The 16463-nt window shown below is 31.0% G+C and overlaps 1 protein-coding gene across 3 annotated transcripts in view; it reads left to right on the forward strand.

Moving 5' to 3' along the window:
* LOC135126915 (barH-like 2 homeobox protein) overlaps window positions 1-16463 on the forward strand; it is a 59729-nt gene that overhangs the window by 37453 nt on the left and 5813 nt on the right. For 2 of the 3 annotated variants that reach the window (XM_064053145.1, XM_064053146.1), the window contains exon 1: window positions 2193-2341. The exons of the other annotated variant lie outside the window; for it this stretch is intronic. In XM_064053145.1, coding sequence (XP_063909215.1) covers window positions 2278-2341 — 64 coding nt within the window. In that variant the 5' untranslated portion in view covers window positions 2193-2277. Of the gene's footprint in view, window positions 1-2192; window positions 2342-16463 lie in introns of those variants that run through there. 3 annotated transcript variants of the gene reach the window in all.

A 16463-nucleotide genomic window follows, 5' to 3' on the forward strand; every position in this document is an offset into this window, starting at 1 on the left:
TAATGAATTTTAAAACGAAGTTTTTTCTGTGTTGACACAAATGAGATTCCTTGTAAAATATTCAAAAATTTGATAATTACGCTATGAAACCATTTCCTCGATTTTAATGGACATTACTATGCATGTTTTACTACTTTTTTTCAGTCAATATTTTATAAATTTGTCTGTTACTAATTTTTACATATAAATATTTGTTTTTTTAGCTAAGTCAACCTTAAAAACACACTGAATTACAAGTAATGAAATTTCAAAAATGGTTTCAAGTTTCTGTGCTGCTTCCAGCGTTTTATTTATAAATACAGTTTTTTCTCGAGATATTTTATTTTCACTTATTATAATTACAAAAATATCATGAAAAATTACTTGTTTTTAAATGTTAAAATGTTAACAGAATGTGCAAAAAATATTAATTCAAAAAAAGAAAAAAAAGGTAGAAATATGTGACTGAGCACTGAGAAGTATGAAACAAATCAGTGCTCTGTCATCGTTAAATTAATAGTAGTATATTGTTAAAGTTTGTTTTAAACAAACTATAAAATTTTACTCTTCTTTTTTGGTACATTATTAAATTAAAAATAAAGGCACACACATGTCACATACGAATTTTAATTAGCATTTTACAATCAACACGATAATGTTAAAGTACAGTAATCGTCCAGACGAAAACTAAGAGACCCACATGTTCGTATTCTGCGAACTGTGAACTGTCGAAAAAATAGGAAATTACATTCTATTACAATACTTCCCAAACTTATACTGGAAACATGCGGTTCTCCAGACGTACTACGCAGTATCATTCACTACCAATTTATTTAATATTTTGTCCGATGACGTTATATTTTTTGGTGAGGATAAATATATTTATGTTTATATATGCAATGTAACACTACGGATAAGGTTACTGTATTCCCAGAATTTTAATAAAATTAGATCAGCCGTTTTTCATTTATTCAATAAAAAAATAAATAAATAAACTTTACGAAAGAGTTTAGGTGAGTCGTTTCTGATGTTCAAAAAATAAACAATATATTTATTACATAAGCAAATTCTAAAAAAAAAGAAATGCTACTACATCACAAGCCATTCTGTATTCTAGGAGACTTTTTAGTAAAGATTGATTTTATAGTCTTCAAAATGACGTCATAAACATTTTGAGGAGGATGCACAAAATAAACACATTTTTACATATAACATAAGTGACCATTTTTTGTTACATTGTTTTAAAGCAATAAATGAGCCATTTTCTAACTAACCGTGAAAATGAATAATTGATTCATCAAATATTTTTCTGATATTGATTATTATTATTTAACTAAATCTAAAAAATAAAATCTGGTCTTTTATTTCTCCACAGATAAACTCAACTGTTACGTTCTATTTTTTAAGATTTTACGGACAAAATTATATCATCAGAGAGTGTATAAATGAACAAATGAACTTTAGTTAACGTTTTAGAAGAATTTTAAGGTAAACTTAAAATTTGAACTCATTTGTGCTTTAGAAATTATCTCTTCCATTTACAACAGGTACGGCACACGGAAATTTGCATATTTATATTCCACGAACTGTGAAGCACAAAGAAAACGTAAAATCAGATTATATCATTAAGGTAGAAAAAATGTGTGAAACAAGGTAATGTTTAATTCGACGTAAGTGAAAGACTACATGAATACTTGGAAATAAATTACTTTTTACCAGAAAAAAGTGAATGGATGACATTTACTAAATTTTGTTTGATAAAAAAACCTTTTCAGTGATGTTAAATTTGTTATTGTTATTTAAAAAAGTTGTTTGGTGAGTGCGTAAATTTTTCAACAACTTAGTGGTATATGTTATGTGTCAAAATAAATAATGATATAAATATTACAAGTGAGAAACACGGATTAAAATAATAAGGACAATTCGCTCACAATGACCCCATTCTTAATCCGCTATTTATTTATTCAAAAACTGAACTCATTCTTTCACAGACAAAATGACGGTGTTTGAATGCTCAAATCGTCGTACATTTATAAAATAATTTGATCGGACGTCGCGTCGCTCCCGTTGCACCATTAAAAGGTGGAGCCTCATAATGCGAAGGGTGGAGTTAAAGTCGCAGGGGTGAAGTTTATTAGGGATGCTGTGGTTGACACCGCTTACAACTTAACTTGTCATTTATCATCACATCACTGTCACCGTTAAAACGAGTTTTCTAAAAGTGGACATCTTTAAATAATTTAAATCGTTCATTTTTTACAATGTGAAAGTGAAGTCTGTTATTAATTATAGTAAGAAATGCAGGAGCATAAATCGTTTTTAATCAGAGACCTTTTAGGAGACGTACTGAGTTCTAGTGAAGGTAATTACTGTTTGTCATCACGTAATAAATTTTCTTGGTTGCTACCGCTTGTAGTGTATGTGCAAATATTAATTAATTAGTCAGTCTAAACAAAATCGCGATTTTCTTGACCTTAAACCAGACACATTCTGTTAGCATGCAGGTTTTTTGCTATACCGGATCAAAAATTAAAAGGTGAAGGCAAAGGTTAATTTAATATTACCTAATATTGCAAGAATGACATCAACTAGATAAGTAGAATTTTAAAACTGGTGAGTTTTCCTGTTTACATTATTTATAACAGTAAACGTAGAATATTCTATAATATTATTTGGAAAATTAATGCAAATATTGTGTTGATAATAAATAAAGAGAAACAGTTGTTAGATATGTATTTACTCGTGTGGCATATGAATATTCAGTATACGTATAGTACATAGTTTTGTTGGTCAAATCGATTAATTAAAAGATGATAAGATGACTATTCAATTTTGTCTGTTCACTAGAAAACATTTCGCAATTTCAATTAAAATACGCCATAAGTTTTCAATTACCATTTAAAATTTCTTTATCTTATAATTGTCATTCAATTTGGTTAGACATGCTGACAAAATGCATTAGGTACGTTTAAGTTTAAAATGATCTACGTTTTAATAACAAATTTACAGCACAAAATTTCAAACATTATTTACGTTACTTCACCATAATAATAATATTTACCATAGCTGGTTCCATTTCGCTATCAATTTTAAATCTTTTTCAACAATTCATTTTTACGACATCAACATTCGTTAGTTCGATGTAGTTTTTCTCCAAACGGAATTTTAAACTTTGTACTAATGCATAATGCTGCAAAAACTACAAAGCTTTTGAAAAGTTTTGGTTGATAAAAATGTTTATTTTAAAACAGTAGGAATATTTTTGACAGACCGTAGGTTGCAAAATTTTGTGTAAACTACAATCTATCATCTATCGTCCAAATCTATTGTATAATAATTAATTACGTAGTCTTCTCCTTGTTTAAACTGACTTAATGTATCGTTACATATTATTTTCCGGAGAGAAGTATCTCATTGTATCATCGCATATAGTGTAATATGAGAATGATTATTAATATTTTGACATAAATCGTTTGATTATAGCGTAAATAATGTGGAACCTAAAATCCTCCCTTGAAAAACTCCAAGTTGTTGTCTCTGATTCCTGGGAATATATTTTTGCATATTCTTATTAGCCTATTCCTTGGCTTTATAACCATAGTTTATTTTGCAATTTTGAGGCAACGTTGCCAAGTTATTACGATTTTTAAAATTTTTTTAGCAATGCAAGGGTTCACAGAAAAAAATATAATAACGTTATTTTTAAGATCTGTGTTGCATAGGTCACGCCGTATTTTATTACTGCATCTTACTTTATTTTTTGTTCTCTTTCTTACAATATGTCGGTGTGTTCCCTAAAAAAGAAATGCAGGGTATTCTATGAAAAAACTGAAACATCATTATTTGAAAATTTTGAAATTACACATTTTTTTATAAATACTCTGTACATAAAAGCCTAATTTTATTTACACCACAATAAAGCGCGTACAATATTACACACAATATTCCCCTTCCATCGCTAAAAAATTTCAACAAAATTGGAATAACTTGGCAATGTCGAATCACAATTTCGAAAATAGACTATGATTATTGAACCTAAAAAGTGGTCAATCAGAATACATAAAAAATTCCATTTGAAAAAGCTAAGTTGTGTCTTATGTTTTAAAAACGGAACACTTTGTATATGTGAAAATAATTTCGGCATATGGTCCCCAAAGAATTGTGCAGCCTTATTTTTTTCTATTTTTAATGAGATATCGAGGGGCGCCCAATTAGTGACACACCTTGTATAATTGAAGCCAATTCTTATTTACCAAATCTCTGGAAAATTGTGTACTACTAGATTCACTAAAAATTCTTGTCTATCCTCTGGGCTTAACAAAGTTGCTTAAATTGTTAGTTAAAGCTGCCTTAAAATACCACACTTTTCACTATACAGAGGTCTATATTAGTAAATATTGTCAAAAATGGCCATTAAAATGTAAGCTGATAAGTTTCCAATAAATTATTAAATTTTTACTGGTCTCTGGTGGCATCTAACTTAATATCACCCTATAATATTACACGATTACCATACGACCGAAAAAAAGTCGTCTAGTAGACCATGGAATTTATTTTTAAAATAATGATGTCGGCATTGCAGCTATTTGGCACTTTATTTGACTGTTTTTTAACCCCAACTTAAGCGTTGGTGTTGCCAACATCATTAGTTCAAAAGTAAATTTCATGGCGTTCTAGAGAACTTATTTTTCGATTAAATGGTATTTAGCTTGTGTGTTGTAATTCTCAAACAGAACAAAGGTAAGCACCAAATACGTTAAACTCACTAGCATGCTAAAACGTATGATCTTTCACTATTATTATTCCATAAATTATCATATTTCAATTTTTTTTCTACACAGCGTTCTGTTAAGTTTAAAAATATTACCAAAAGATATGTATGTTCGAAGTAAAAAATCACAAAGAAAATTTAGCAAACAGCCTTATTTTGTCAAAGAATAAACAGAACCGATAAAATTGCATCCAATAACACAAATTTTAGACGCGATTTTGACAGTTATTTGAATGTAAATGTTAAAGCGATTAACATGAAGGCGGTTGTGCTCCTAGACGACTTTTTCCTCAATCATGTGGCATATATATCGACATATTTCTTAACTAAAGTGTATGATGATGCTAAAATTATGAAAACTCTTCTTATTTAAATTATAGTTATTATCTGTCAAGTCAAAGAAGAAACATTTTTACACTTAATCCCAATTACATTTGAGTGCTAAACGAATTCATATTTTAATAATAACTTTGAAACCTATTTTTATTCTCATTGAAATTTGCAAATGCAAACCAAAAAACTGGTCGAAGTTCATTTCGATAGAACTTCTTTCGCCCCTAAAATACAATGAAACAAATCCTGCTTTTTCGAAAAATTATAAAATTTGATTATGCGAATTTTATTTTTTTGTGAGAACCCTTATAAGTTAAAATAAAGATATGTATGTAACGTTAAAGTAAATGTAAAGAAGCATGCTGGGCGTACGTTCCAAATGAGTTTTCCCTTAACAGAATTTTATGATGACGTCATCAACATTTTTGCAAAGACACGAATATCACTTTGGATAGGTGCAGTGTAATACTAATGATTCCCAAATTTTCGGGAAAACGAAATGAGCCGTTCCTGATTTAATAAAAAAAATGACTTTCATTAATTTGTATGAGTCACCCAAATTTTTAATGCAAATATATTATCATATTTTGCACATTTTAGATAGGATTTATTCGGCAAAATTTTGAGAGGATGTCATCAATTTTTTGGGAGGGGATAAACGAATAAATTTCGCTTAACGATTTACCATGACTACGATAGTCTTATTTACAAGATTTCAGAGCATTCGGTTTTGCAGTTTCAAAGTTATATTGCAAAATATGCATTGTTATTCAGTTTTGAATTTTTTCCAAAATTTCTAGATGTCTAGGGTGGAAAATTCGACACGGATTCACACACCACAAGAGCAGGAGTATCTTATTTTGTAAAATTAAAAAAAAAAAGTTTTATCATAAATTTTAGAGATGATATCATCTCCAGGTTAGCCAAATTTTAGTTAGTATTTAACCATCTACATGATGTTACTAATATACATACAAAATTTGACAACAATCGGTCCAGTAGTTTTGGAAATTACTTGTCTAATAAAAATGAATACAGACACTAGACAGACTGACAGACAGACAGACAGACAGACGGGAGACCACTTTTTTCGTACTCTAGAGGTCATGAACTCATGACATATAGAGAAAATATGAAAGTGGCAATTCGGCCGATGGACTCGATTACTATACTTCCTTAGCTTACACTCGGAAAGTAAAAACTGTATTTTGTCTTCTACAAGTAAAGTTTTCCTTTCAGATAGAGCTTACGTTATTATCCATTTATATATATATATATATATATATATATATATATGTTCATAAAGTGGGCTTTTCCGCACATTTTTCGAGTAAATTTCAGTCAGTTTGGCATATTTTGTGCACTTTCGCACTGGTGCCAAACTACCACCGCACCCGGTCGGCAGTTCGGCACGTGATTTGGCAACATGGTAAAGGATCGACAAACATGCAACAGAAAATCATTTATTGAAAGCAGAATTTCTTCTTTCCACAGGTAGATGGCAATATGAGAATATTTATCATAAGCAAAATCGGAAAATAGTGAATAATGCCAAAGTTCGGCGACCAATTCAAGCAGTAATTCAAATTTTTAACAAACAATTCTAGTACTGGGAACCAAAGGCATTATTAACTGTTTAAATTTTCGTATTTTGGTGACTGACAGCTATTTTCTTGTGTGCCAAACTGCCTGGTGCATGTGTACGGTACGCAATTAACAGGCAGTTTCGCATGATTTTTATTTTTTCCTAAAATATTTAATCATTAAAAAAAATATTTTTAACAACAAAAGACTTTATATTACGCGTAAGAATATTCGGAGCAAGGTAACTGTAAGTATTATACGTACAGTATATATATTTTTTTCATTAAAAAAAAACATCACATTATAAATTGTGTTTGGACATGTTAAGTGGTTGCTGATGTTCCAACAGACCAACTCAGTCGGAAATTGACATCTTGAGATTTTTTATGGTGTAATGGTCCAATTTAAGCGAAAATTTAAAATTTCAGCAAAAATGATATACTTAGAAATTAAAAACGTCATTAATTGTCATAATTTTCTCATTTCGCTGACTGTGACATTTTGATAAATTTTAACGTGTGTGTCAAACTGTTGCTGCTTGCGTACAGTACGCATTATACAGTACTTACTTAATTTTTTCGAAAACAAGCAACTTCTGCAGTAAATAATGTATCTGAACGTACAAATCGGTTTATTAATGTTTCAATAGCCTAATACAAACTGCAATTTACATCTTAAACAAACAGGAGATACTAGGGAAGTAAGGGTGTAATTAATTGTAATAATTTTCGTATTTTGATGACCTTGACAGGTATCTTTGGTGCCAAACTGCCTGTTGCATGTATACGGTACGCATTTAACAGGCAGTTTCGCATGATTTTTATTTTTTCCTAAAATATTTCATCTCTAAAAAAAGGGATTTTTAACAACAAAAGATTTTATATTACGCGTAAGAATATTCTGAGCAAGCTAAGTGTAAGTATTATGCAGTATATGTTTTGTTATTTAAAAAAAAGTATATTTCTACATTATGAATTGTGTCTGGACATGTTAAGTGGGTGCTGATGTCCTAATAGACCTACTCAGTCGGAAATTCACATCATTAGCAAACAGAAGTGGTTAAGGAAGTAAAAACAAAATTAAGTTTCACTACTTTCGCATTTAGCTTAAGTTGCCATGGATTTACGTTTTTATTGGACAAACTAATTCGAGGTTTTTAATGGTGTAATGGTCCAATTCAAGCGAAAACTTAAAATTTCAGCAAAAGTGATATACTTAGAAATTAAAAACGTCATTAATTGTCAAAATTTTCTCATTTTGCTGACTATGACATTTTATAAATTTTAGCGTGTGTGTCAAAATGTTGCTGCTTGCGTACAGTACGCATAATGCAGTAGTTACTTAATTTTTTCGAAAACTAGCAACTTCTGCAGTAAAAAATGTATCTGAACGAAATAATCGGTTTATTAATGTTTCAAAAGCCTAATATAAACTGCAATTTACATCTGAAACAAACAGGAGATACTAGGGAAGTAAGGGTGTAATTAATTGTAATAATTTTCGTATTTTGATGACCTTGAGAGGTATCTTTGGTGCCAAACTGCCTGTTGCATGCATACGGTACGCATTTAACAGGCAGTTTCGCATGATTTTTATTTTTTCCTAAAATATTTCATCTCTAAAAAAAGGGAGTTTTAACAACAAAAACTTTATATTACGCGTAAGAATATTCTGAGCAAGCTAAGTGTAAGTATTATGCAGTATATGTTTTGTTATTTAAAAAAAAAGTATATTTCTACATTATGAATTGTGTCTGGACATGTTAAGTGGGTGCTGATGTCCTAACAGACCTACTCAGTCGGAAATTCACATCATTAGCAAACAGAAGTGGTTAAGGAAGTAAAAATAAAATTAAGTTTCACCACTTTCGCATTTAGCTTAAGTTGCCATGGATTTACGTTTTTATTGGACAAACTAATTAGAGGTTTTTAATGGTGTAATGGTCCAATTCAAGCGAAAACTTAAAATTTCAGCAGAAGTGATATACTTGGAAATTAAAAACGTCATTAATTGTCATAATTTTCTCATTTTGCTGACTTTGATATTTTGATAAATTTTAACGTGTGTGTCAAACTGTTGCCGCTTGCGTACAGTACGCATTATGCAGTACATACTTAATTTTTTCGAAAACAAGCAACTCTTCTGCAGTAAATAATGTATCTGAACGTAATAATCGGTTTATTAATGTTTCAAAAGCCTAATACAAACTGCAATTTAGGGGAAGAGGGCCCAAAGCGGGCACCATAAGGAAAAATATTAAAAAAAGTAGTTTATGGATAATCTAGATCCTTTAAATTTTTATATTATAATGCTTGATTTAACCCTTTTCAATGATGCATAACTAAAATTGAAGAAAGTTTATTAAAAAAAAAGTTAGAAGCAGATAACTAAATCTTTACAACTGCCCGCTTTGCCCTACGGGAAGGCCTAAAGCGGGCATTCAGCTAGGGCAAACCAGGCAAAGGTTAAGGTTGTCGTCTGGTTCGGTTTCGCTCTATACTAAATACATTGAAAACAGTGTCGGGGTTTCCGGAATTGCATTTTAGAAATACTGAAATCTGCAACCAAACCAGAAGTTAAGTAAGCTCATTTTAATAGATTTTGACTTTTCGAGAGTTATTTACCTCAGTCATGGATTTTTTTAGGATTATAATTGGTATCAAAAGAAAGCTGACACTTTTCCCAGAGGACCTTCTATCTCAAAATGCAAACCTCTTCAGCACTTCGTCAAAAAATGCATCAATGTGCCGATTAAAGTGTGATGTAAAAGTTGCTCAACTTCATATTTTTTTTTTTTTGTAAAAACTGTAGACTAGATATGAATATAAATATGAAGGTCCTCTGGACTGAAGTTTGGTAATTCGAAATATAATTTTTTTAAAGCGATATATCTCGTATTTTTCTTTTTGATTTTTTCACTTCTTAGACTTCGTTTTATCTTCAGCAAGTTCTTCTTTTATAATTTGTTTCACAGACACCACATTGCCTTTGTTCTTCTTTTCGAAACAACTATAGATATTTAGTAAATACACTAGAAGGACAAACCGGACAAGTGCCCGCGTTGCCCTGCCCGCTTTGCCCATTTCGACAATTAAAATTGCAAACAACATCTAAACTCAAAATGATGCGACAAGTGGCAGTTAACTGCTACCTTATGGTAGCCGAATAAACACAAATTGACTAACGAATTTCATTTTTAGCTTAAAAATCACAAACATAGAAAAAACAGATGTGAGACACTTTGCAATATTTTTCAAAACCATGTGAAAATTATTTATTTATTACAGCACATAATTGGGTACTCGCAGGAGACCCGGGCGACTGATGTGAAGTATGCAGGGGGGGATGCACTATGTCCGCGCGGTTAGGGCGCACCATCTTTTGAAACGCCAAAACTAAAGAGAGTGCCCGCTTTAGGCTCTATGCCCGCGTTAGGCCCCCTTCCCCTACATCTTAAACAAACAGGAGATACTAGGGAAGTAAGGGTGTAATTAATTGTAATAATTTTCGTATTTTGATGACCTTGACAGGTATCTTTGGTGCCAAACTGCCTGTTGCATGCATACGGTACGCATTTAACAGGCAGTTTCGCATGATTTTTATTTTTTCCTAAAATATTTCATCTCTAAAAAAAGGGATTTTTAACAACAAAAGATTTTATATTACGCGTAAGAATATTCTGAGCAAGCTAAGTGTAAGTATTATGCAGTATATGTTTTGTTATTTAAAAAAAAGTATATTTCTACATTATGAATTGTGTCTGGACATGTTAAGTGGGTGCTGATGTCCTAATAGACCTACTCAGTCGGAAATTCACATCATTAGCAAACAGAAGTGGTTAAGGAAGTAAAAACAAAATTAAGTTTCACTACTTTCGCATTTAGCTTAAGTTGCCATGGATTTACGTTTTTATTGGACAAACTAATTCGAGGTTTTTAATGGTGTAATGGTCCAATTCAAGCGAAAACTTAAAATTTCAGCAAAAGTGATATACTTAGAAATTAAAAACGTCATTAATTGTGAAAATTTTCTCATTTTGCTGACTATGACATTTTGATAAATTTTAACGTGTGTGTCAAACTGTTGCCGCTTGCGTACAGTACGCATTATGGAGTACATACTTAATTTTTCGAAAACAAGCAACTCTTCTGCAGTAAAAAAAGTATCTGAACGTAATAATCGGTTTATTAATATTTCAAAAGCCTAATATAAACTGCAATTTACATCTGAAACAAACAGGAGATACTAGGGAAGTAAGGGTGTAATTAATTGTAATAATTTTCGTATTTTGATGACCTTGACAGGTATCTTTGGTGCCAAACTGCCTGTTGCATGTATACGGTACGCATTTAACAGGCAGTTTCGCATGATTTTTATTGTTTCCTAAAATATTTCATCTCTAAAAAAAGGGATTTTTAACAACAAAAGATTTTATATTACGCGTAAGAATATTCTGAGCAAGCTAAGTGTAAGTATTATGCAGTATATGTTTTGTTATTTAAAAAAAAGTATATTTCTACATTATGAACTGTGTCTGGACATGTTAAGTGGGTGCTGATGTCCTAATAGACCTACTCAGTCGGAAATTCACATCATTAGCAAACAGAAGTGGTTAAGGAAGTAAAAACAAAATTAAGTTTCACTACTTTCGCATTTAGCTTAAGTTGCTATGGATTTACGTTTTTATTGGACAAACTAATTCGAGGTTTTTAATGGTGTAATGGTCCAATTCAAGCGAAAACTTAAAATTTCAGCAAAAGTGATATACTTAGAAATTAAAAACGTCATTAATTGTCAAAATTTTCTCATTTTGCTGACTATGACATTTTGATAAATTTTAACGTGTGTGTCAAACTGTTGCCGCTTGCGTACAGTACGCATTATGGAGTACATACTTAATTTTTTGAAAACAAGCAACTCTTCTGCAGTAAAAAAAGTATCTGAACGTAATAATCGGTTTATTAATATTTCAAAAGCCTAATATAAACTGCAATTTACATCTGAAACAAACAGGAGATACTAGGGAAGTAAGGGTGTAATTAATTGTAATAATTTTCGTATTTTGATGACCTTGACAGGTATCTTTGGTGCCAAACTGCCTGTTGCATGTATACGGTACGCATTTAACAGGCAGTTTCGCATGATTTTTATTTTTTCCTAAAATATTTCATCTCTAAAAAAAGGGATTTTTAACAACAAAAGATTTTATATTACGCGTAAGAATATTCTGAGCAAGCTAAGTGTAAGTATTATGCAGTATATGTTTTGTTATTTAAAAAAAAGTATATTTCTACATAATGAATTGTGTCTGGACATGTTAAGTGGGTGCTGATGTCCTAATAGACCTACTCAGTCGGAAATTCACATCATTAGCAAACAGAAGTGGTTAAGGAAGTAAAAACAAAATTAAGTTTCACTACTTTCGCATTTAGCTTAAGTTGCCATGGATTTACGTTTTTATTGGACAAACTAATTCGAGGTTTTTAATGGTGTAATGGTCCAATTCAAGCGAAAACTTAAAATTTCAGCAAAAGTGATATACTTGGAAATTAAAAACGTCATTAATTGTCATAATTTTCTCATTTTGCTGACTTTGATATTTTGATAAATTTTAAAGTGTGTGTCAAACTGTTGCCGCTTGCGTACAGTACGCATTATGCAGTACATACTTAATTTTTTGAAAACAAGCAACTCTTCTGCAGTAAATAATGTATCTGAACGTAATAATCGGTTTATTAATGTTTCAAAAGCCTAATACAAACTGCAATTTACATCTTAAACAAACAGGAGATACTAGGGAAGTAAGGGTGTAATTAATTGTAATAATTTTCGTATTTTGATGACCTTGAGAGGTATCTTTGGTGCCAAACTGCCTGTTGCATGTATACGGTACGCATTTAGCAGGCAGTTTCGCATGATTTTTATTTTTTCCTAAAATATTTCATCTCTAAAAAAAGGGATTTTTAACAACAAAAGATTTTATATTACGCGTAAGAATATTCTGAGCAAGCTAAGTGTAAATATTATGCAGTATATGTTTTGTTATTTAAAAAAAAGTATATTTCTACATTATGAATTGTGTCTGGACATGTTAAGTGGGTGCTGATGTCCTAACAGACCTACTCAGTCGGAAATTCACATCATTAGCAAACAGAAGTGGTTAAGGAAGTAAAAACAAAATTAAGTTTCACTACTTTCGCATTTAGCTTAAGTTGCCATGGATTTACGTTTTTATTGGGCAAACTAATTAGAGGTTTTTAATGGTGTAATGGTCCAATTCAAGCGAAAACTTAAAATTTCAGCAAAAGTGATATACTTGGAAATTAAAAACGTCATTAATTGTCAAAATTTTCTCATTTTGCTGACTATGACATTTTATAAATTTTAGCGTGTGTGTCAAAATGTTGCTGCTTGCGTACAGTACGCATAATGCAGTACTTACTTAATTTTTTCGAAAACTAGCAACTTCTGCAGTAAAAAATGTATCTAAACGTAATAATCGGTTTATTAATATTTCAAAAGCCTAATATAAACTGCAATTTACATCTGAAACAAACAGGAGATACTAGGGAAGTAAGGGTGTAATTAATTGTAATAATTTTCGTATTTTGATGACCTTGAGAGGTATCTTTGGTGCCAAACTGCCTGTTGCATGCATACGGTACGCATTTAACAGGCAGTTTCGCATGATGTTTATTTTTTCCTAAAATATTTCATCGTTAAAAAAAGGGATTTTTAACAACAATAGTTATTTATTATACAAGCGGTTAAAGTGAATGTTTAATGAGCGGTCAGTTTAAGGCGAGAGCGGCGTATGCCGCGAGCACCTTAAGACCGCGAGTTACACATTCATTTTAAATGCGAGTGTAATACAAAATTTTATTCAATTTTGACAACCCCAAGTCCCAAATTGTGAAAAAATTGGTGATTCAAAGTTCAGACTCGAGAAACGTCAGAATTGACAGCGACCTAATAAAAGTTTTATATGCGTAGAATTTAGTGCACAATATCAGGTGTGTGTGTTTACCTAGTATGTGACTCTGGCGACGGTGTTTGTTTATTTTAAACAAACTAAAATGATCGAAAATTTACAAAATCATGCAAGATTCTAACGACAAAACTTGCTCCCAGAAAAGACCAGATCAGAAAGTGTATCAAAAGTTCCTTAGATGGAAAGAGCAGCAAGACACTGGAGAAATTACAGAAATGGTAACCATGGTTTTAAAACAGCAAAATAAAAATTTTATTTCGCTAGCGGTTTAAAAATTTTATGGTGCTACCGGATAAACCAAAGCTTTAGTGGCCTACTGACGGCAAAATAACGTTTGTTTACATGTCAAAATTGAATAAAAGACTTTATATTACTCGTAAAAATATTCTGAGCAAGTTAAGTGTAAGTATTATGCTGTATATGTTTTGTTATTAAAAAAAAAAACAAAATTTCTGCATTATGAATTGTGTCTGGACATGTTAAATGGATGCTGATGTCCTAACAGACCCACTCAGTCGGAAATTGACATCTTTAGCAAACAGAAGTGGTTAGGGAATTAAAAACAAAATTAAGTTTCACTACTTTCGCATTTTGCTTAAGTTGCCAGGGATTTACGTATTTCTTGGACAAACTAATTAGAGGTTTTTAATGGTGTAAAAGTCCAATTCAAGCGAAAACTTAAAATTTCAGCAAAAGTGATATACTTAGAAATTAAAAACGTCATTAATTGTCCAAATTTTCTCATTTTGCTGACTGTGACATTTTGATAAATTTGAGCGTGTGTGTCAAATTGTTGCTGCTTGCGTACAGTACGCATAATGCAGTACTTACTTAATTTCTTCGAAAACAAGCAACTTCTGCAGTAAATAATGTATCTGAACGTAAAAATCGATTTATTAATATTTCAATAACCTAATACAAACTGGAGTTTACATCTTAAACAAACAGGAGATACTAGGGAAGTAAGGGTGTAATTACTTGTAATAATTTTCGCATTTTAATGACCTTGACAGGTATCTTGGGTGCCAAACTGCCTATTGCATGCATACGGTACGCATTTAACAGGCAGTTTCGCATGATTTTTATTTTTTCCTAAAATATTTCATCGTTAAAAAAAGGGATTTTTAACAACAAAAGACTCTATATTACGCGTAAGAATATTCTGAGCAAACTAAGTGTAAGTATTTTGCAGTATATGTTTTTTTATTAAAAAAAAAAGAATATTTCTGCATTATGAATTGTGTCTGGACATCTTAAATGGATGCTGATGTCCTAACAGAACCACTCAGTCGGAAATTGACATCTTTAGCAAACAGAAGTGGTTAGGGAAGTAAAAACAAACTTGAGTTTCACTACTTTCTCATTTTGCTTAAGTTGCCAGATATTTACGGATTTATTGGACAAACTAATTAGAGGTTTTTAATGGTGTAAAAGTCCAATTCAAGCGAAAACTTAAAATTTCAGCAAAAGTGATTTACTTAGAAATTAAAAACGTCATTAATTGTCATAATTTTCACATTTTGCTGACCATGACATTTTGATAGATTTTAACGTGTGTGTCAAATTGTTGCTGCTTGCGTACAGTACGCATAATGCAGTACTTACTTAATTTCTTCGAAAACAAGCAACTTCTGCAGTAAATAATGTATCTGAACGTAAAAATCGATTTATTAATATTTCAATAACCTAATACAAACTGCAATTTACATCTTAAACAAACAGGAGATACTAGGGAAGTAAGGGTGTAATTAATTGTAATAATTTTCGTATTTTGATGACCTTGACAGGTATCTTGGGTGCCAAACTGCCTGTTACATGCATACGGTACGCATTTAACAGGCAGTTTCGCATGATTTTTATTTTTTCCTAAAATATTTCATCGTTAAAAAAAGGAATTTTTAACAACAAAAGACTTTATATTACGCGGAAGAATATTCTGAGCAAGCTAAGTGTATATGTTTTGTTATTAAAAAAAAAGAATATTTCTACATTATGAATTGTGTCTGGACATGTTAAGTGGGTGCTGATGTCCTAACAGACCTACTCAGTCGGAAATTGACATCTTTAGCAAACAGAAGTGGTTAGGGAATTAAAAACAAAATTAAGTTTCACTACTTTCGCATTTTGCTTAAGTTGCCAGTGATTTACGTATTTATTGGACAAACTAATTAGAGGTTTTTAATGGTGTAAAAGTCCAATTCAAGCGAAAACTTAAAATTTCAGCAAAAGTGAAATACTTAGAAATTAAAAACGTCATTAATTGTCATAATTTTCTCATTTGAATAAAATAAAATAAAATAAAAAAAAATTTTGCTGACTGTGATATTTTGATAAATTTTAGCGTCTGTGTCAAACTGTTGCTGCTTGCCTATGTACGCATAATGCAGTACTTACTTAATTTTTTCGAAAACAAGCAACTTCTGCAGTAAGTAATGTATTTGAACGTAATAATCGGTTTATTAATATTTCAATAGCCTAATACAAACTGTAATTTACATCTTAAACAAACAGGAGATGCTAGGGAAGTAAAGGTGTAATTAATTGTAATAATTTTCGTATTTTGATGACCTTGACAGGTATCTTTGGTGCCAAACTGCCTGTTGCATGCATACGGTACGCATTTAACAGGCAGTTTCGCATGATTTTCATTTTTTCCTAAAATATTTCATCTCTAAAAAAAGGGATTTTTAACAACAAAAGAGTTTATATTACGCGTAAGAATATTCTGAGCAAGCTAAGTGTAAGTAATATGCAGTATATGTTTTGTTATTAAAAATAAAGTATATTTCTACATTATGAATTGTG

This window comes from Zophobas morio, unplaced genomic scaffold, assembly GCF_036711695.1.
Source record: "Zophobas morio isolate AGI-343-1 ecotype UQ-CSIRO unplaced genomic scaffold, CSIRO_AGI_Zmor_V1 ptg000011l, whole genome shotgun sequence".
Taxonomy (NCBI): domain Eukaryota; kingdom Metazoa; phylum Arthropoda; class Insecta; order Coleoptera; family Tenebrionidae; genus Zophobas; species Zophobas morio.